Source organism: Bombina bombina, chromosome 3, assembly GCF_027579735.1.
Source record: "Bombina bombina isolate aBomBom1 chromosome 3, aBomBom1.pri, whole genome shotgun sequence".
In the NCBI taxonomy this organism is placed as follows: domain Eukaryota; kingdom Metazoa; phylum Chordata; class Amphibia; order Anura; family Bombinatoridae; genus Bombina; species Bombina bombina.
Window position 1 is genome coordinate 781,732,403 of NC_069501.1, and position 22,733 is coordinate 781,755,135.

The 22,733-nt window shown below is 39.3% G+C and overlaps 1 protein-coding gene across 1 annotated transcript in view; it reads left to right on the forward strand.

The window, feature by feature from the left end:
• The window catches only part of MRPS9 (mitochondrial ribosomal protein S9), a 601,112-nt gene that overhangs the window by 397,630 nt on the left and 180,749 nt on the right, over positions 1-22,733 (forward strand). Inside the window, exon 5 of the mRNA XM_053707665.1 lies at positions 20,369-20,448. Coding sequence (XP_053563640.1) covers positions 20,369-20,448 — 80 coding nt within the window. The remainder of the gene's footprint in view (positions 1-20,368; positions 20,449-22,733) is intronic.

Consider the following 22,733-nt stretch of genomic DNA (forward strand, 5'->3'; position numbering starts at 1 on the left):
CAACAAACGTTCCTTCTTTGAAACTGGATTCGGACACAAAGAAGGCACGACTATCTCCTGGTTAATGTTTTTGTTAGAAACAACTTTCGGAAGAAAACCAGGTTTAGTACGTAAAACCACCTTATCTGCATGGAACACCAGATAAGGAGGAGAACACTGCAGAGCAGATAATTCTGAAACTCTTCTAGCAGAAGAAATTGCAACCAAAAACAAAACTTTCCAAGATAATAACTTAATATCAACGGAATGTAAGGGTTCAAACGGAACCCCCTGAAGAACTGAAAGAACTAAATTGAGACTCCAAGGAGGAGTCAAAGGTTTGTAAACAGGCTTGATTCTAACCAGAGCCTGAACAAAGGCTTGAACATCTGGTACAGCTGCCAGCTTTTTGTGAAGTAACACAGACAAGGCAGAAATCTGTCCCTTCAAGGAACTAGCAGATAATCCTTTCTCCAAACCTTCTTGAAGAAAGGATAGAATCTTAGGAATTTTTACCTTGTCCCAAGGGAATCCTTTAGATTCACACCAACAGATATATTTTTTCCATATTTTGTGGTAAATTTTTCTAGTTACAGGCTTTCTGGCCTGAACAAGAGTATCAATGACAGAATCTGAGAACCCTCGCTTTGATAAGATCAAGCGTTCAATCTCCAAGCAGTCAGTTGGAGTGAGACCAGATTCGGATGTTTGAACGGACCTTGAACAAGAAGGTCTCGTCTCAAAGGTAGCTTCCATGGTGGAGCCGATGACATATTCACCAGGTCTGCATACCAAGTCCTGCGTGGCCACGCAGGAGCTATCAAGATCACCGATGCTCTCTCCTGATTGATCCTGGCTACCAGCCTGGGGATGAGAGAAAACGGCGGGAATACATAAGCTAGTTTGAAGGTCCAAGGTGCTACTAGTGCATCTACTAGAGTCGCCTTGGGATCCCTGGATCTGGACCCGTAGCAAGGAACCTTGAAGTTCTGACGAGAGGCCATCAGATCCATGTCTGGAATGCCCCACAATTGAGTAATTTGAGCAAAGATTTCCGGATGGAGTTCCCACTCCCCCGGATGAAATGTCTGACGACTCAGAAAATCCGCTTCCCAATTTTCCACTCCTGGGATGTGGATTGCAGACAAGTGGCAGGAGTGAGTCTCCGCCCATTGAATGATTTTGGTCACTTCTTCCATCGCCAGGGAACTCCTTGTTCCCCCCTGATGGTTGATGTACGCAACAGTTGTCATGTTGTCTGATTGAAACCGTATGAACTTGGCCTTTGCTAGCTGAGGCCAAGCCTTGAGAGCATTGAGTATCGCTCTCAGTTCCAGAATATTTATCGGAAGAAGAGATTCTTCCCGAGACCAAAGACCCTGAGCTTTCAGGGGTCCCCAGACCGCGCCCCAGCCCACCAGACTGGCGTCGGTCGTGACAATGACCCACTCTGGTCTGCGGAAGCTCATCCCCTGTGACAGGTTGTCCAGGGACAGCCACCAACGGAGTGAATCTCTGGTCCTCTGATTTACTTGTATCGTCGGAGACAAGTCTGTATAGTCCCCATTCCACTGACTGAGCATGCACAGTTGTAATGGTCTTAGATGAATTCGCGCAAAAGGAACTATGTCCATTGCCGCTACCATCAAACCTATTACTTCCATGCACTGCGCTATGGAAGGAAGAGGAACAGAATGAAGTATTTGACAAGAGTTTAGAAGTTTTGATTTTCTGGCCTCTGTCAGAAAAATCCTCATTTCTAAGGAGTCTATTATTGTTCCCAAGAAGGGAACCCTTGTTGACGGAGATAGAGAACTTTTTTCTACGTTCACTTTCCACCCGTGAGATCTGAGAAAGGCCAGAACAATGTCCGTGTGAGCCTTTGCTTGAGGAAGGGACGACGCTTGAATCAGAATGTCATCCAAGTAAGGTACTACTGCAATGCCCCTTGGTCTTAGCACCGCTAGAAGGGACCCTAGTACCTTTGTGAAAATCCTTGGAGCAGTGGCTAATCCGAACGGAAGTGCCACAAATTGGTAATGCTTGTCCAGGAATGCGAACCTTAGGAACCGATGATGTTCCTTGTGGATAGGAATATGTAGATACGCATCCTTTAAATCCACCGTGGTCATGAATTGACCTTCCTGGATGGAAGGAAGAATTGTTCGAATGGTTTCCATTTTGAACGATGGAACCTTGAGAAACTTGTTTAGGATCTTGAGATCTAAGATTGGTCTGAATGTTCCCTCTTTTTTGGGAACTACGAACAGATTGGAGTAGAACCCCATCCCTTGTTCTCCTAATGGAACAGGATGAATCACTCCCATTTTTAACAGGTCTTCTACACAATGTAAGAATGCCTGTTTTTTTATGTGGTCTGAAGACAATTGAGACCTGTGGAACCTCCCCCTTGGGGGAAGCCCCTTGAATTCCAGAAGATAACCTTGGGAGACTATTTCTAGTGCCCAAGGATCCAGAACATCTCTTGCCCAAGCCTGAGCGAAGAGAGAGAGTCTGCCCCCCACCAGATCCGGTCCCGGATCGGGGGCCAACATCTCATGCTGTCTTGGTAGCAGTGGCAGGTTTCTTGGCCTGCTTTCCTTTGTTCCAGCCTTGCATTGGTCTCCAGGCTGGCTTGGCTTGAGAAGTATTACCCTCTTGCTTAGAGGACATAGCACTTGGGGCTGGTCCGTTTCTGCGAAAGGGACGAAAATTAGGTTTATTTTTGGCCTTGAAAGACCTATCCTGAGGAAGGGCGTGGCCCTTGCCCCCAGTGATATCAGAGATAATCTCTTTCAAGTCAGGGCCAAACAGCGTTTTCCCCTTGAAAGGAATGTTAAGCAATTTGTTCTTGGAAGACGCATCCGCTGACCAAGATTTTAACCAAAGCGCTCTGCGCGCCACAATAGCAAAACCAGAATTTTTCGCCGCTAACCTAGCCAATTGCAAAGTGGCGTCTAGGGTGAAAGAATTAGCCAATTTGAGAGCATGAATTCTGTCCATAATCTCCTCATAAGAAGAAGAATTATTATTGAGCGCCTTTTCTAGCTCATCGAACCAGAAACACGCGGCTGTAGTGACAGGAACAATGCATGAAATTGGTTGTAGAAGGTAACCTTGCTGAACAAACATCTTTTTAAGCAAACCTTCTAATTTTTTATCCATAGGATCTTTGAAAGCACAACTATCTTCTATGGGTATAGTGGTGCGTTTGTTTAGAGTAGAAACCGCCCCCCTCGACCTTGGGGACTGTCTGCCATAAGTCCTTTCTGGGGTCGACCATAGGAAACAATTTTTTAAATATGGGGGGAGGGACGACAGGTATACCGGGCCTTTCCCATTCTTTATTTACAAAGTCCGCCACCCGCTTGGGTATAGGAAAAGCTTCGGGGGGCCCCGGGACCTCTAGGAACTTGTCCATTTTACATAGTTTCTCTGGAATGACCAAATTCTCACAATCATCCAGAGTGGATAACACCTCCTTAAGCAGAGCGCGGAGATGTTCCAATTTAAATTTAAATGTAATCACATCAGGTTCAGCTTGTTGAGAAATTTTCCCTGAATCTGAAATTTCTCCCTCAGACAAAACCTCCCTGGCCCCCTCAGACTGGTGTAGGGGCCCTTCAGAACCAATATCATCAGCGTCCTCATGCTCTTCAGTATTTTCTAAAACAGAGCAGTCGCGCTTTCGCTGATAAGTGGGCATTTTGGCTAAAATGTTTTTGATAGAATTATCCATTACAGCCGTTAATTGTTGCATAGTAAGGAGTATTGGCGCGCTAGATGTACTAGGGGCCTCCTGAGTGGGCAAGACTGGTGTAGACGAAGGAGGGGATGATGCAGTACCATGCTTACTCCCCTCACTTGAGGAATCATCTTGGGCATCATTTTCTCTAAATTTTGTGTCACATAAATCACATCTATTTAAATGAGAAGGAACCTTGGCTTCCCCACATTCAGAACACAGTCTATCTGGTAGTTCAGACATGTTAAACAGGCATAAACTTGATAACAAAGTACAAAAAAACGTTTTAAAATAAAACCGTTACTGTCACTTTAAATTTTAAACTGAACACACTTTATTACTGCAATTGCGAAAAAGTATGAAGGAATTGTTCAAAATTCACCAAAATTTCACCACAGTGTCTTAAAGCCTTAAAAGTATTGCACACCAAATTTGGAAGCTTTAACCCTTAAAATAACGGAACCGGAGCCGTTTTTATATTTAACCCCTTTACAGTCCCTGGTATCTGCTTTGCCCCAAAGGGGAATACGATACCAAATGACGCCTTCAGAAAGTCTTTTCTATGTATCAGAGCTCCTCACACATGCATCTGCATGTCATGCTTCTCAAAAACAAGTGCGCAATACAGGCGCGAAAATGAGACTCTGCCTATGATTAGGGAAAGCCCCTAGAGAATAAGGTGTCCAATACAGTGCCTGCCGGTTATTTTACATAATTCCCAAGATTAAAATAATTCCTCAAGGCTATGGAGTATAAAATATGTTTATATATAAATCGATTTAGCCCAGAAAATGTCTACAGTCTTAAAAAGCCCTTGTGAAGCCCTTTTTTTCCTTTCTGTAATAAAAATGGCTTACCGGATCCCATAGGGAAAATGACAGCTTCCAGCATTACATCGTCTTGTTAGAATGTGTCATACCTCAAGCAGCAAAAGTCTGCTCACTGTTCCCCCAACTGAAGTTAATTCCTCTCAACAGTCCTGTGTGGAAACAGCCATCGATTTTAGTAACGGTTGCTAAAATCATTTTCCTCTTACAAACAGAAATCTTCATCTCTTTTCTGTTTCAGAGTAAATAGTACATACCAGCACTATTTTAAAATAACAATCTCTTGATTGAATAATAAAAACTACAGTTAAACACTAAAAAACTCTAAGCCATCTCCGTGGAGATGTTGCCTGTACAACGGCAAAGAGAATGACTGGGGAAGGCGGAGCCTAGGAGGGATCATGTGACCAGCTTTGCTGGGCTCTTTGCCATTTCCTGTTGGGGAAGAGAATATCCCACAAGTAAGGATGACGCCGTGGACCGGACACACCTATGTTGGAGAAATGTTTTAGCCGTGGGCTGCTGTACCAGGTAAAAACGGCTATTGATTGAAGCAAATAAAGGAGCTTTCTACATGAAGTATCTTATACTTGATGAATGAAAGTCCCCTTTATTTGTTTCAATAGTCAATCCTAGCGTTTGTACAACGCTAGGATTGACTTTCACTTTAATCTGTTATTTTCTTCAGCTCGATTTTGTGGCATTTATTTATTTATTTTATGCTTAAAATGTTTCTACATGTACAATGACATTTACTGTTTTTACTTATTCAGTTCATGTACTTGATTTCATCTGCAAACATCACATGTTATTGCTTTTATCATAAAGGTTATGACTGTTATTATGCCTTTAAGTAAACTTACAAGGTCTTTTCAAAATTGTTAAGATCTAATTAATTTTGTTCTGACCGACAGCATGCTTAAGTTTATTCTACTGATGAAGGTTTTCTTTGGCTCAAAGGATCCTGTATCAGAGACAGTTTTATTAATAAATTCTCCTTATTTTTCATTTGAACATTCTTTGTTAAGGAAAATTTGTCATTTTTAGCTTTTAGGAGCCTAGTCCTCCTATGAACTGTTATTTTAAAATCTGGATTTTAATTTGCTTCTGAGGGTTTTTCCTGTTCAAGATACTATCTGTATTATGTTCTAAAGTATGGTTTATCCTGATTCCCTTTTGGGACTGTACTACTATTTCTTTGGAAATTGGTACTTATTTTTAGGATTCTTTAGAGTTTGAATATAACCTTAGTAGAGCATATTCATGTACTGTTTATATTTTAGCTCAGCCTTTATCTGTGGCTGACATTACTGTTCTTTCAAACTTTTTAGCATAAGCAGTTTCAGATTCTCAAGTATATAACTCGGTTTATTTACTTTTGATGTATTCATTTTATTATGTTTACTATATTTATTATTATGATTTCAAATATATTTTATTATCTCTAGCTTGTTAGGATAATAATTTGTTTGATTTATATTATCTTCACTATTTCTGGAGGTTTAGAGTCTTTTCTGTCCTACTTTTAGTCTGGTGATGTAGATCAGTTAGTGAATGTCCTGACTACAAATGCTTGTTCTAGATCCAAGGGTCTTAGATTCATATCCCGACAGGGTTAATGCAGCCCTTTGGCCATTTTGAGGACAATTTATTGTGTACTATTTATTTGGGTAATAATAACAACTGTTTTTTTCAGTTGCTAATTTGGTTAACTCCAAGTGCAAGCACTGAAAAAAAAGTTTTTTTTTTTTTTATCCTTCTGGGAGAAAACGCTATATAATTACTTGTTATTTGACTTCATGAAGGTATGGTTCTCAAACAAGTCCTTCTGGTGGGGGGCAGATAAATTGTTTTTGGATGATTTCAGTCCAAAATCTTTATTATTCTTAGGGTCTAATTAGATTTTTAGAATGAGACCTTCTATGGGAAGATTCTTTCTTTCTCAGTACACTCTGTGAATTTTTTTCAGGAGTGTTTATACCAGTTATTTAGCAGGAACAGGGATTGGGTTTCTATTCAATTATATTCTTTGGCCCAAAGAAGAGAGGTTTATTCACTCCAATATTGGATCTGAAGACTTTATATTGTTTTGTAAGAGTCTCAACTTTCAAGTTGGCGACTATAAGGACTATTATGCTATTTGTTCAGCAAGGTCATTTTATGTCCACTCAATTTTACAGAACGTTTATCCTCATATTTTATTTCATTCAGAGCACTTTTGGTTCTGAGATTCTCTTTTTTTAGATAAGCTTTACCAATTTGTCGCTTTTCCGTTTGGTCTAGCAACAGCTTTATGGATCTTTTTGAAAGATTCTGGGTGCCCTTCTTTCTGTAATAAGACAGTAGGGTAATGTGGTGTTTACTTATTTGGATGGTATCTTGGAATTAGCTTTATCTTCTATTTTATTAGAATCTCTCATGAATCAACTAGTTTTGTTTCTTCAAGACAAGGGTAGATGATTTTTTTTCACCTAAGCGTTTCGTGATTCCTCTGACAAGGGTCACTTCTTTTTGGGTTTCAAGATGGATTCTGTGTTCATGACTTTGTCTTTATCAGAAAAAAGTTTATTGTATTGGTGTTAGCCTGTCTAACTTACAGTCTAGAACGTTCCTTTTAGTGACTATGTGCATGGAAGTTTTAGGTCTCATAACTGCAGCTTTGGACGTGGTTCCCTTTGCTCGTTTTTCATCTGAGACCTCTTTTGCTTTGCATTCTGATTCAATGGTGCAGGGATTGTTTTCAGATATCACAGTTGATATTCTTAAATCCCTACACTTAACTCTCTCTGATTTGGTGATTAGACTATCATCATTTTATTCAGGGGGCCTCCTTTTGTTCGTCCTTCCTGGACTGTATTCAATGGATGCAAGCCTTACAGGTTGGGGAGCTGTCTGAGGGTCTCTGACAGCACAAAGGGGTTTGGAAACTTCAAGAGGCAAGGTTTCCAATCGATATTTTAGATTTCCATGCTATTTTCAAAGCTCTTTCAGGCTTGGCCTCTTTTGGGAGAGACCTTTTCATTTTTTTGCTTTCAGATAGACAATATCACAACTGTAGCATATGTCAATCATCGAATAGGGACTCGCAGTCCCTTAGCAATTAAGAAGTATCTTGAATACTTTCTTAGGTGGAATTCATCTCCTGTCTAATTTCTACGACTTATATCTCAGGTTTAGACATTTGGGAAATGGATTATCTCAGCCGTCAGTCTTTACATCCGGGAGAGTGGTATCTCTATACAGATGTGTTTTCTACATACTTTCGCCTTTGTTTTTTTTTTCTTCCAAGGGTGATTTTCAAGATCATATTGGAACAGTCTCATGTGTTTCTGATAGCATCAGCATGGCCTCACAGGTTTGGTATGTGGATCTTGTCCGGATGTCCAGTTGCCATCCTTGGCCACTTTTTCTTTGGCCAGCCCTCTTGTTTCAGGGGCCATTTTTCCATCAGGATCTCAAATTGCTAATTTGAAGGTATGGAAATTGATTAGTGTTTAGTCATAGAGGTTTCTCTGACTCAGTTTTTATCACTATGTTGAAGGCTTATAAGTCTGTCTCACAGAACATGTATTATCAGGTTTTGAAAACCTATATTTTATGGTGTTCTTCTCATAAATTCTCTTGGCATTCTTTTAGAATTCCTAGGGTTTTTCAGTTTCTTCAGGATGTTTTGGATAAATTTGTCTGCATATTTTTTGAAGGGACAAAAATCTGTTCTTTCTGTTTTATTTCCTAGAAAGATTGTTTAAACTTCCTGATATTCACTGTTTTGTTCAGGCTTTTTGGTTTGTATCAAGCTTGTTCATTTATTTATTCTCCTTTTTGGAGTCTTAATTTGGTTCAAAGATTTTGCAGGCTCTTTCTTTTGAGCCGATAATTTCTCCAACATAGGTGTGTCCGGTCCACGGCGTCATCCTTACTTGTGGGATATTCTCTTCCCCAACAGGAAATGGCAAAGAGCCCAGCAAAGCTGGTCACATGATCCCTCCTAGGCTCCGCCTTCCCCAGTCATTCTCTTTGCCGTTGTACAGGCAACATCTCCACGGAGATGGCTTAGAGTTTTTTAGTGTTTAACTGTAGTTTTTATTATTCAATCAAGAGTTTGTTATTTTAAAATAGTGCTGGTATGTACTATTTACTCTGAAACAGAAAAGAGATGAAGATTTCTGTTTGTAAGAGGAAAATGATTTTAGCAACCGTTACTAAAATCGATGGCTGTTCCACACAGGACTGTTGAGAGGAATTAACTTCAGTTGGGGGAACAGTGAGCAGACTTTTGCTGCTTGAGGTATGACACATTCTAACAAGACGATGTAATGCTGGAAGCTGTCATTTTCCCTATGGGATCCGGTAAGCCATTTTTATTACAGAGTAAATAAGGGCTTCACAAGGGCTTGTTAAGACTGTAGACATTTTCTGGGCTAAATCGATTCATATATAACATATTTAGCCTTGAGGAATCATTTAATATGGGTATTTTTGTAAAATAATATCGGCAGGCACTGTTTTAGACACCTTATTCTCTAGGGGCTTTCCCTAATCATAGGCAGAGCCTCATTTTCGCGCCGGTATTGCGCACTTGTTTTTGAGAAGCATGACATGCAGTCGCATGTGTGAGGAGCTCTGATACATAAAAAAGACTTTCTGAAGGCGTCATTTGGTATCGTATTCCCCTTTGGGCTTGGTTGGGTCTCAGCAAAGCAGATACCAGGGACTGTAAAGGGGTTAAAGATAAAAACGGCTCCGGTTCCGTTATTTTAAGGGTTAAAGCTTCCAAATTTGGTGTGCAATACTTTTAAGGCTTTAAGACACTGTGGTGAAATTTTGGTGAATTTTGAACAATTCCTTCATACTTTTTCGCAATTGCAGTAATAAAGTGTGTTCAGTTTAAAATTTAAAGTGACAGTAACGGTTTTATTTTAAAACGTTTTTTGTACTTTGTTATCAAGTTTATGCCTGTTTAACATGTCTGAACTGCCAGATAGACTGTGTTCTGAATGTGGGGAAGCCAAGGTCCCTTCTCATTTAAATAGATGTGATTTATGTGACACAAAATTTAGGGAAAATGATGCCCAAGATGATTCCTCAAGTGAGGGGAGTAAGCATGGTACTGCATCATCCCCTCCTTCGTCTACACCAGTCTTGCCCACACAAGAGGCCCCTAGTACATCTAGCGCGCCAATACTCCTTACTATGCAACAATTAACGGCTGTAATGGATAATTCTATCAAAAACATTTTAGCCAAAATGCCCACTTATCAGCGAAAGCGCGACTGCTCTGTTTTAGAAAATACTGAAGAGCATGAGGACGCTGATGATATTATTTCTGAAGGGCCCCTACACCAGTCTGAGGGGGCCAGGGAGGTTTTGTCTGAGGGAGAAATTTCAGATTCAGGGAAAATTTCTCAACAAGCTGAACCTGATGTGATTACATTTAAATTTAAGTTGGAACATCTCCGCGCTCTGCTTAAGGAGGTGTTATCCACTCTGGATGATTGTGAGAATTTGGTCATCCCAGAGAAACTATGTAAAATGGACAAGTTCCTAGAGGTCCCGGGGCCCCCCGAAGCTTTTCCTATACCCAAGCGGGTGGCGGACATTGTAAATAAAGAATGGGAAAGGCCCGGTATACCTTTCGTCCCTCCCCCCATATTTAAAAAATTGTTTCCTATGGTCGACCCCAGAAAGGACTTATGGCAGACAGTCCCCAAGGTCGAGGGGGCGGTTTCTACTCTAAACAAACGCACCACTATACCCATAGAAGATAGTTGTGCTTTCAAAGATCCTATGGATAAAAAATTAGAAGGTATGCTTAAAAAGATGTTTGTTCAGCAAGATTACCTTCTACAACCAATTTCATGCATTGTCCCTGTCACTACAGCCGCGTGTTTCTGGTTCGATGAGCTAGAAAAGGCGATCACTAGTAATTCTCCTTCTTATGAGGAGATTATGGACAGAATCCGTGCTCTCAAATTGGCTAATTCTTTCACCCTAGACGCCACTTTGCAATTGGCTAGGTTAGCGGCGAAAAATTCTGGGTTTGCTATTGTGGCGCGCAGAGCGCTTTGGTTAAAATCTTGGTCAGCGGATGCGTCTTCCAAGAACAAATTGCTTAACATTCCTTTCAAGGGGAAAACGCTGTTTGGCCCTGACTTGAAAGAAATTATCTCTGATATCACTGGGGGCAAGGGCCACGCCCTTCCTCAGGATAGGTCTTTCAAGGCCAAAAATAAACCTAATTTTCGTCCCTTTCGTAGAAACGGACCAGCCCCAAGTGCTACGTCCTCTAAGCAAGAGGGTAATACTTCTCAAGCCAAGCCAGCCTGGAGACCAATGCAAGGCTGGAACAAGGGAAAGCAGGCCAAGAAACCTGCCACTGCTACCAAGACAGCATGAGATGTTGGCCCCCGATCCGGGACCGGATCTGGTGGGGGGCAGACTCTCTCTCTTCGCTCAGGCTTGGGCAAGAGATGTTCTGGATCCTTGGGCGCTAGAAATAGTCTCCCAAGGTTATCTTCTGGAATTCAAAGGGCTTCCCCCAAGGGGGAGGTTCCACAGGTCTCAATTGTCTTCAGACCACATTAAAAAACAGGCATTCTTACATTGTGTAGAAGACCTGTTAAAAATGGGAGTGATTCATCCTGTTCCATTAGGAGAACAAGGGATGGGGTTCTACTCCAATCTGTTCGTAGTTCCCAAAAAAGAGGGAACGTTCAGACCAATCTTAGATCTCAAGATCCTAAACAAGTTTCTCAAGGTTCCATCGTTCAAAATGGAAACCATTCGAACAATTCTTCCTTCCATCCAGGAAGGTCAATTCATGACCACGGTGGATTTAAAGGATGCGTATCTACATATTCCTATCCACAGGGAACATCATCGGTTCCTAAGGTTCGCATTCCTGGACAAGCATTACCAGTTCGTGGCACTTCCGTTCGGATTAGCCACTGCTCCAAGGATTTTCACAAAGGTACTAGGGTCCCTTCTAGCGGTGCTAAGACCAAGGGGCATTGCAGTAGTACCTTACTTGGACGACATTCTGATTCAAGCGTCGTCCCTTCCTCTAGCAAAGGCTCACACGGACATTGTCCTGGCCTTTCTCAGATCTCACGGATGGAAAGTGAACGTAGAAAAGAGTTCTCTATCTCCGTCAACGAGGGTTCCCTTCTTGGGAACAATAATAGACTCCTTAGAAATGAGGATTTTTCTGACAGAGGCCAGAAAAACAAAACTTCTAAACTCTTGTCAAATACTTCATTCCGTTCCTCTTCCTTCCATAGCGCAGTGCATGGAAGTAATAGGTTTGATGGTAGCGGCAATGGACATAGTTCCTTTTGCGCGCATTCATCTAAGACCATTACAACTGTGCATGCTCAGTCAGTGGAATGGGGACTATACAGACTTGTCTCCGACGATACAAGTAAATCAGAGGACCAGAGATTCACTCCGTTGGTGGCTGTCCCTGGACAACCTGTCACAGGGGATGAGCTTCCGCAGACCAGAGTGGGTCATTGTCACGACCGACGCCAGTCTGATGGGCTGGGGCGCGGTCTGGGGACCCCTGAAAGCTCAGGGTCTTTGGTCTCGGGAAGAATCTCTTCTACCGATAAATATTCTGGAACTGGGAGCGATACTCAATGCTCTCAAGGCTTGGCCTCAGCTAGCAAAGGCCAAGTTCATACGGTTTCAATCAGACATTACATCCGGGGGAGTGGGAACTCCATCCGGAAATCTTTGCCCACATTACTCAACTGTGGGGCATTCCAGACATGGATCTGATGGCCTCTCGTCAGAACTTCAAGGTTCCTTGCTACGGGTCCAGATCCAGGGATCCCAAGGCGACTCTAGTAGATGCACTAGTAGCACCTTGGACCTTCAAACTAGCTTATGTATTCCCGCCGTTTCCTCTCATCCCCAGGCTGGTAGCCAGGATCAATCAGGAGAGGGCATCTGTGATCTTGATAGCTCCTGCGTGGCCACGCAGGACTTGGTATGCAGACCTGGTGAATATGTCATCGGCTCCACCATGGAAGCTACCTTTGAGACGAGACCTTCTTGTTCAGGGTCCGTTCGAACATCCGAATCTGGTTTCACTCCAACTAACTGCTTGGAGATTGAACGCTTGATCTTATCAAAGCGAGGGTTCTCAGATTCTGTTATTGGTACTCTTGTTCAGGCCAGAAAGCCTGTAACTAGAAAAATTTACCACAAAATATGGAAAAAATATATCTGTTGGTGTGAATCTAAAGGATTCCCTTGGGACAAGGTAAAAATTCCTAAGATTCTATCCTTTCTTCAAGAAGGATTGGAGAAAGGATTATCTGCAAGTTCCTTGAAGGGACAGATTTCTGCCTTGTCTGTGTTACTTCACAAAAAGCTGGCAGCTGTGCCAGATGTTCAAGCCTTTGTTCAGGCTCTGGTTAGAATCAAGCCTGTTTACAAACCTTTGACTCCTCCTTGGAGTCTCAATTTAGTTCTTTCAGTTCTTCAGGGGGTTCCGTTTGAACCCTTACATTCCGTTGATATTAAGTTATTATCTTGGAAAGTTTTGTTTTTGGTTGCAATTTCTTCTGCTAGAAGAGTTTCAGAATTATCTGCTCTGCAGTGTTCTCCTCCTTATCTGGTGTTCCATGCAGATAAGGTGGTTTTACGTACTAAACCTGGTTTTCTTCCGAAAGTTGTTTCTAACAAAAACATTAACCAGGAGATAGTCGTGCCTTCTTGGTGTCCGAATCCAGTTTCAAAGAAGGAACGTTTGTTGCACAATTTGGATGTTGTTCGCGCTCTAAAATTCTATTCAGATGCTACAAAGGATTTTAGACAAACATCTTCCTTGTTTGTTGTTTATTCTGGTAAAAGGAGAGGTCAAAAAGCAACTTCTACCTCTCTCTCTTTTTGGATTAAAAGCATCATCAGATTGGCTTATGAGACTGCCGGACGGCAGCCTCCTGAAAGAATCACAGCTCATTCCACTAGGGCTGTGGCTTCCACATGGGCCTTCAAGAACGAGGCTTCTGTTGATCAGATATGTAAGGCAGCGACTTGGTCTTCACTGCACACTTTTACCAAATTTTACAAGTTTGATACTTTTGCTTCTTCTGAGGCTATTTTTGGGAGAAAGGTTTTGCAAGCCGTGGTGCCTTCCATTTAGGTGACCTGATTTGCTCCCTCCCTTCATCCGTGTCCTAAAGCTTTGGTATTGGTTCCCACAAGTAAGGATGACGCCGTGGACCGGACACACCTATGTTGGAGAAAACAGAATTTATGTTTACCTGATAAATTACTTTCTCCAACGGTGTGTCCGGTCCACGGCCCGCCCTGGTTTTTTTATCAGGTCTGATAATTTATTTTCTTTAACTACAGTCACCACGGTACCATATGATTTCTCCTATGCAAATATTCCTCCTTTACGTCGGTCGAATGACTGGGGAAGGCGGAGCCTAGGAGGGATCATGTGACCAGCTTTGCTGGGCTCTTTGCCATTTCCTGTTGGGGAAGAGAATATCCCACAAGTAAGGATGACGCCGTGGACCGGACACACCGTTGGAGAAAGTAATTTATCAGGTAAACATAAATTCTGTTTTCTTTAAAGATTATCTACTTTTTTGGAAAGTATTGTTTCTCTTGGCTATCTCTTCTGCTAGAAGAGTTTCTGATTTATCAGCTCTCTCTTCTGTGTCTCCTTATCTGATTGTTTTCATCTCGATAAGTTGTTTTGTGGAATTCTTTTTTTCCTAAGGTTGTGCATTTGAACAACATTAGTACATAAATTGTTGTTCCTTCCTTGTTTTCTAATCCTAAAGAATTCTTTGAGAGCTCTTTACATCCTTTGGATGTGGTAAGAGTGCTTTGTAATTCTTTATTGAGGTTATTAGGATTTCAGAAGACTTCTAGTCTATTTGTTGTTTTTCTGGTTTCAGAAAAGGTTAGAAAGCTTCTGCCATTTCGTTGGCATCCTCGTTAAAGCTTTTGTTTTTCAAGGTTTATTCAGAGGCTGGGTAGGTTGCGCCTCAGAGATTTACAGCTCATTCTGCTAAATTCAGTCTCCATTTCTTGGGCTTTTTCAGATTGAAGCTTCGGATTATCAAATTTGCAAAGCAGTATTTTGATCTTCTTTGCATACTTTTATTGTTTTTTTTCCATTTTTATGTATTTTGCTTCTTCTGAAGCAGTCTTTAGTAAAAAGTTATTCAGGCAGCGGTTTCAGTTTGATTCTACTGCTTTTGATTTAAGTTTTTTCAAGGAAAACTTAATTATTGTGTGGATTTAATTTCTCAGTGGAAATAGCTGTTGTTATTTTATCCCTCCCTCTCTAGTGACTCTTCTGTGGACTTCCACATCTTGGGTATTTCTATCCCATACGTCACTAGCTCATGGACTTTTGCCAATTACATGAAAGAAAACATAATTAATGTAAGAACTTACTTGATAAATTAATTTCTTTTATATTGGCAAGAGTCCATGAGGCCCACCCTTTTTATGGTGGTTATGTTTGTTTTGTATAAAAGAGCAATTATTTTTCCGGTTACTCTTTTTATATGCTTTTTTACTCCTTTTGTTATCACCTCACTACTTGGCTATTCGTTAAACTGAGTTGTGGGTGTGGTGGTAGGTGTATTTATAGGCATTTTGAGGTTTTGGAAACTTTTCCCCCTCCTGGTAGGAATGTACAGTATATCCCATACGTCACTAGCACATGGACTCTTGCCAATATGAAAGAAATGAATTCATCAGGTAAGTTCTTACATAAATTATGTTTTTAAACAACTTTCCAATTTACTTCTATTATCAAATTTGCTTCATTCTCTTGGTATCATTTGTTGAAGGAGCAGCAGTTCACTACTGGTTTCTAGCTGAACACATGGGTGAGCCAATGACATTAGGCATATATATGCAGCCACCAATCAGCAGCTAGCACCCAGGTGCTTTGCTGCAACTGAGTTCACCTAGATAAACCCTTCAACAGAGGATAACACGAGAAGGGAGCAAATTAAATAATAGAAGTAAACTGAAAATTTTTTAAAATTGTATTCTCTATCTGAATCATGAATGTCTAATTATGACTTTAATGTCCTTTTTAAGTCCTTCAAATAGGTGTTTTGAATTGTACCCAATAAACATCCATCTTGTATTGCCGAGTTCATTCTGTGTTGAACTCGGTGAAGGAGAACTGTGGCTGGCAGCGATTTTGGATAAAAGGGAAGTTAAGAGCAGCACTGAATGCTTACTGTTTTTTCTTTGTAGTGAACCTTTCTGCCTGCAATCGACACTTGCGATGTTGCATCACATGGTGAAATTTAACATTGCACAAGAGGTTTCTTGTGTAATGCCGCCCCCTACTCTGGAGCAAGCATTTGTGCTAGAGCAGGGCATGTCAATCACTCTAAGCAAGCGAGTGTCAGGGTGATTGAGCCTGCTACCTCGGAGGTGGACGGAGAGGAAAAAGAAGCAGTTTCTGCTGGCAGCAGGTTCACTTATTCAAACCTACTCCACATAGCCCAAAAAGCTGGCAGTTCAGCGTTACATGAAAATTGTTTTTCAACCTTTATATCCATTGAAAATAATGGGTTCACTAGAGCAGTGTATCTCAACTGTGGTCCTCGGGTACCCCCAACAGGGTAGGTTTTCATTATAGCTGAACTAGTGCACAGGTGAAATAATCAGCTGATAGTAACACCTGGTTACTAATCTGCTCTCACCCATCAGCTGATTATTTCACCTGTGTACTGGTTCAGATATAATGAAAACATGGCCTGTTGGGGGGTACTTGAGGACCGCTTTTGAGAAATAATGCACTAGAGCAATGTCGGCTGCGCTAAACCTTCACTGGTAAATCAGTTTTACCATAAACAATAATATCAATTTGCACGCTAATTTAAGAGTTGCACAGCAACACTGCCTATCATGTTCAGCGCCACTATTTATCTAGGCGCGTTGGAGCTATACACAAAGCTCACTTACTGCAGTGGACATTTTATTTCTGTAATAATTTGCTGTGATTGCAGCCCCTCTGAATGTGGAGATATTATTTAAAGTGAAAGAGCTAAATCACTAAAAGCGATGCAGCATATCTTTAAAAAGCTGACTAGAAAATGTCACATGAACATCTATGTAAAACAAAAAAAAATGTCAGCTAAGCAAAGTGAATTCTCTTTGAGCAGTTATCTTTCAGCTTCACTTTTAACTGTCATCTTTATGGTAAAAAAAACAGCCTATCAGCATCATCTGTACTGAGTTTATACGTTGTGTTACTGTGATCTTGTGGGATTTAACCACAATCTTGCAAAATTTCATAGTAAACTACTTTGCACACTGCCTCATATGTCCTAGGACAAGCATCATGATTGGATTCTTAAAGCCCGATTAAAATGGTATTTGGTTACTGAGGAAATTTTTAACTGTAAATTCAATCAGTTCTTGTAAACCTATTTTGGTGTGTGTTTAAAAAGGGGATCTTATACAATCTGCATAAATGTTCTGACTTCATTTTTAGAAATGCAAAGTTTAAAATTGCACCAATGTGCCATTGTTTCCCATAGCAGGGATAAAAACAATTTAAATCCTGCCTCAAGATCATTAATACATTTCATGTTTTCTAACAACTTTAGTCTGTGCGCTGTTATATTTTACAACTTTTAATAGTGGAATCCAAATCTGGCTGTAAAAAAAAAAATCAATTTTAAGTAGGTGAATTACATTGTTTCCCTCCTTACACTTGAAATTTAGTATAATGAGATCTCCAATGTGGAAAAAAAATGCCCAATTTATTATCTTTTGTTAATCTATATATTGTATTTTGTTGTTTCTCCAAAATCATCTGTACAAAAAGTGAGCTCTTTTATGTACTGTTGTTGATATCTGCAATAAAAAGTTTTACAACTTTACAGATATGCTGGGAATAGGAACATTACTTTTACCTTGTATTTAAAATGTATTGTGATTTTATATGCAGTCCGAACTCTTAGCTGTGATTATCATTCTGAATTCTAAAAGGTCATTAAAATTCAAGCAAAATATTTTTTCTGTTAATGTACAATTTTGTATGTTTGAGAGCAGCCTAAATACTTAATATAATAATAGTTATTCAAGTCACCATATTTAGTTTTCCATGTTTTTTATGATTGCATCTCAGACACTAGTCCTGATCCTGAGAAACAGTGTGGAAATCACCTGTTCATTAAACATCTTGTCCATCAGATAAGAAGTTAAGCCAGCTCTAGATACACAAGTTTTAATAAGGTAGACCATGAAACAGAGGATAAAAGAATTTCCTGAAGAGCAGCTTGAGGAAAATATGTCAGGCATAATTTCCAAGAAGCTGATAATGTGTCTATAATAAATACGTGAGGTTAACTGATTCTGGATACAAAACACAACAGGAGGGCACTAAAAAGTAAAGAGCTTAAAAAATCTAAATACATTTTTTTGAAAGCGAATAAAATATCTAAATCATTCTCTTACACTAAAAGTTCATTAAAGGGACAGGTAACACATTTTTTTAAAATTTTATTATTCAGATCAGAGCAGGGTTTTAAATATCTTTCCAATTTTTTCTAATATTTCAAAAAAAAATTGTTCTTTTCGTATCTTTTGTTGAAAAGTATAGCTATGTAGGCTCAGAAGCTGCTGACTGGTGGCTGCACATTTATGCCTCTTGCTATTGGCTTTCAGCTAGCTCCCAGAAGTGCATTACTGCTCCTTCAGCAAAGTAATAGCAAGATAATGAAGCAAATTAGATTACAGAAGTAAATTAGAAAATTGTTTAAAATTGTATGTAAGGATCTGTCTGAGTCAGGAAAGAAAAATTTGGGGCTTCACGTCCCTTTAAAAAGTCCACAGCAACAAGTCTCTTATGGGACCTCTCCAAAATTCAATTGTAATACTAAGATCACCTTAAAATTTGAGATATTGCATATGCTAAAATGTATTCTGATAAAAGTGTAAACATTCTTAAATAGTTCTTCCTTCAATGTTGTAAAAACACCATACCAGCACTTTGGGTTATTTATATAAGTAATGAATCCTCGTTTGTGCCTACTATAAAGCAAACTTCATCCAGATTGTATCTTTACATTAAAAAGCTCTCCCATACAGCTTTAATCAATGGTTTAGGTGGCTACAGCACAATCTGTGGATGCACAAAATTATGTCGCTGCATTCCACCTATGTTTAAAAAAAATGTATGTAATGTGCGCATGTGCTGATCTTTGGTAGGAAATTGATAGGAAAATGACTCTCTGCATACCTCATGAAAGCAGTCACAACATGCGCGCATGCTCAGTAACTTTATGTGGTAGCAAATTTCGACAAAGAACTTATTTTAAGACATTAAAGTTAAGTTTTTAAAAAGAGTGCATGGCTACTGTGTCTTAACAGATAAGAATTGTATTAAATGTAGAGAACATTTGTATTGTAGGAAAAAGTTAGGGCAGCCATTAGTATTTTGACCTCCAAAAAAATTAAAGATTATGATAGGTTGGTTCAGACTTTTAGAAGTAATTCAGCAAATGAATTTAAGGAGAGAGTGTAGAGGGCGATGATACACCAATTAAAAAGCCCTATACTAAAAAATAAAATAAAATAAAAATATCCTAAATAAAAAAAAAAAAAATATCCTAAAAAAAATTAGCTCTTTTGTCCTATACAAAATAAAAATAAAAACAAAAACCTATTCTAAAAAAAAATCTTATTCCAACAACTCCCATAATTAAAAATAATACAATAAAAAAAAAAGCTACAAAAATAAAAAACTATACTATCCAAATTAAAAAACCCACCATTATACCAAACACTAAACTACATACCCCATAAAATAAAATACCCACCCAAAACAGCATTGCCTTAAAGTGATACGTTCTTTTACATTTAAAAATCAATTAAGAAACCCCCTTCTACAATACAAGTACGGGGTGTTATATGCTTATATAGATATATATTTATGTGTATACATAATACACTTAAAAAGTCAATCCTAGCGTTTTACAAACGCTAGGATTGACTATTAAAGCAATTAAAGGGGACTTTCATTCATGAAGTATAAGATACTTCATGTAGAAAGCTCCTTTATTAGTTTCAATCGATCACCGTTCTTATCTGCTACAGCAGCCCACGGCTAAAAAATTTTTTTTGCTAAGAGGTGACGTTTTTACCCCTTAGCCAATAGCTAGCTGTGCCTGTGCGGTAAATCCGGCTTGGCACCCATGGGAGTCGGATTTACCGCACGGCTATTGGTAAAGAGGTGAAAACGTCACCTCTTAGCAAAAATATTTTTTAACCGTGGCTTGCTGTAGCAGCTAAGAACGGCGATCGATTGAAACAAATAAAGGAGCTTTCTACATGAAGTATCTTATACTTCATGAATTAAAGTCCCCTTTAATTGTATTAATAGTCAATCCAATATACACATATTAACACATAAATATAAATGTATGTAAGCATATACATATATATATATACAATCTGCTGCCCAGCACTTACCCCCTTTGCTGCGCTAGTTCTCATACTGTGTCTCACGGCATGAGAACAAGGCTCCCATTGTAGCCTATGGAAGCGTGCTCTTGTGAGTGCAATGCTTCCGTGCAATGCAAACGCGAGGTTGCATTCGCATTGCACCTCACTTGTAATACCAGCACACATTTGCGGAAGCGATATTTTGCGCTCCATTTATAATCTAGCCCTAAATATGCACTTTGTGTGTTTGTGTCCTGCAAGTTCAAACTATTATTCTGTAATATAGCATTATAGTAAATCAATGCAGTTAACATCTCTATAAAGAACATTTCTAAGACTGATATTTTTTATTTTATTTTTTCTGCAGCAATTCAGTGTGGAGAAGATGGGCGTCCGTTCCACTTTCTGTTTTACACTGGCAAGCAGGCCTATTACTCATTAATGCACGTGAGTACTTTATACGGTGTGATAAATAGTGTTAGCTGCAAGCCAAAACTAAATTACTCCCGGGTGTTTCTCAAAGATGCCCTAGGTCTCTCTATTTCTTTCCAAGACAATAATGAAATGTATTAAAAGCCGCAGTGGGCCTGCACGTTGGTGGCTGTAGGGAATGAATTGCTTGGCAGCAGTCTTTCATGTAACTGACCCATTGCACAGGTTATCCAAACCCAAGGAAAGCATGAAATATAAAAGTGTGTAGAATTTGTTTTGTTTTATATTATAAAACTTCAAGACATTTAAAATATTCTACCTTATTCATTTATTTTTGCATTATGACATTTGAATCATATGATATTTAATGTATATGTATGTTTATAATATAGCTAAATATATTTAAAACTACAGTTACATGACTGGTACATAGGGGAAAAAGGGGGGGGGGTTTCACCTACAGCAGTGTAAGGGGTTCTTTACTTGTATTAAATGGGTCACCTTTTAGTGGGATTATTTAAGCTTAACTGGAGCTTTTTGTAAGTATTGTAGATTTGTATAGGTTGAACTCGATGGCCTTCGGTCTTTTTTCAACCTCATCTATTAAGTTACTATGTATGTATGTTTTACAGTAAGAACAATAAGAATATGGAGTTCTCTGCCTAGTGAGGTTTATTTAGCAAATTAATCGGATGTTTTTAAGAAAGGGCTAGATGCTTTTGTTTTTCAAAGCAAGCTATACAGGGATATAACAGTTGGTATTTACTTAACAAACTTGTTGGTCTAAAGATAAATCTGATTGCCACTATGGAGTCATGAAAGTTTTTTTTTCCCCTTTTGACACAAAGTTTTGGAAATCTCTTAAATTTGTTTTTATTGCCTTGTTTTGGATCAGCATTTGACTTTGTTTTTCAGTTTTTGTGGTTTATATACTTATTAATTAACAACATTTCTAAAAAAATGCGTTCACCAGCCTCCGGTGCTTTCCTCGGCCCTCCAATGGGAATTTGTCCTGTGTAGTCAAATCAAATCCAGAGCTTATACAGAAGTAATTCCCAGCAGAATAGATTGGAGATTAGTGAATTCCACCAGAGGTAATGTTGATGCCGACACTGAAAATCATGCTTTTATATACCTTTGTGGGTTGAATCCACTGATTTGATTAAAAAAAAGAACCCTGATTAAACACCAACATGACAGTACTTCTGGCATACTACTGGCTACTAGCCAAGGCAAATAAATCCTCATTAGTCATACTTAAGACATGAACATGAATCACTTGTCTCTCTAAGTCAGTAAAATAATATAGGTGCTGTGTAGCATAATTTAAACTTATATGATCACCCATGCAGTCTGTTTATTATATGACTTAAAATGTGACAGCATATTTTATTTGCTGAGAAAGATTTGGGGATGTGGTATAATCGTTCTTGGAAAGCCAGAGGTTATAGAAATGATAAACAAAATGTATATGTTGGGAAAATGTTAACTATTTATGGAAACGGAACTGCAAATTTCAATTAAAAAAACACAGATTTCACTTTGTGCAAAAAAATCCTAACACTCAACATTCTATATATTATATGCTCACAAGCAATCTGTATGTTAGGGTTTGACATAGGAAAGAAATCAAATTGAATTGTCTTTAGAGAAGAATACAGCTAATTTGGGATAATTATTGTTTTAAAATCTGCACTTTCTACCAATTGGTTGAGCTGTAATGTGCTCCATGTTTGTGCACAGTTATGCTAATTTATTATTAGTTTTGAACTGCCAACGTAGCTGGCTGCTCACAGTGCTTGGTGACTTATAGCAAATACATTGACAACCTATTTATAATTGTAAGTGTGCAAGTTTTAGGCTAAAATGCAATTTCTAGGAAATAATAAATGTAAACTGCAATTTACTTGGAATTAGTTGAATTCCTAGATTTAGAGTAATTTGTTTACAAAATAAAAAATTGATGTGAGCAAACCTCTAACTGTAGGGCTGTGGAAAGCTCTGATTATATGTCTCCAACTAAAGATGTAAAAACCAGATGTGAGCTGATTTATGAGCAGAAAATTACAGGTCTAGTACCCTCATCGGACTCTGATCATTTCCCGGTTGGAGAAGTTGAACACTGACCTTTCTACTCAGGAACCGAAAGAGCCGTTTATGTGAAAGGTCCCATAACTCAGTCGGAGAGTTGGGGAGTCCTGACGAAGATGTCGGCGATGCTCCAAGGTCCTCTTGCCCAGACACTGCAGAGACCTATACATCTAGTCCGGATCATGACTCACTCTGTTACTTCACCAACA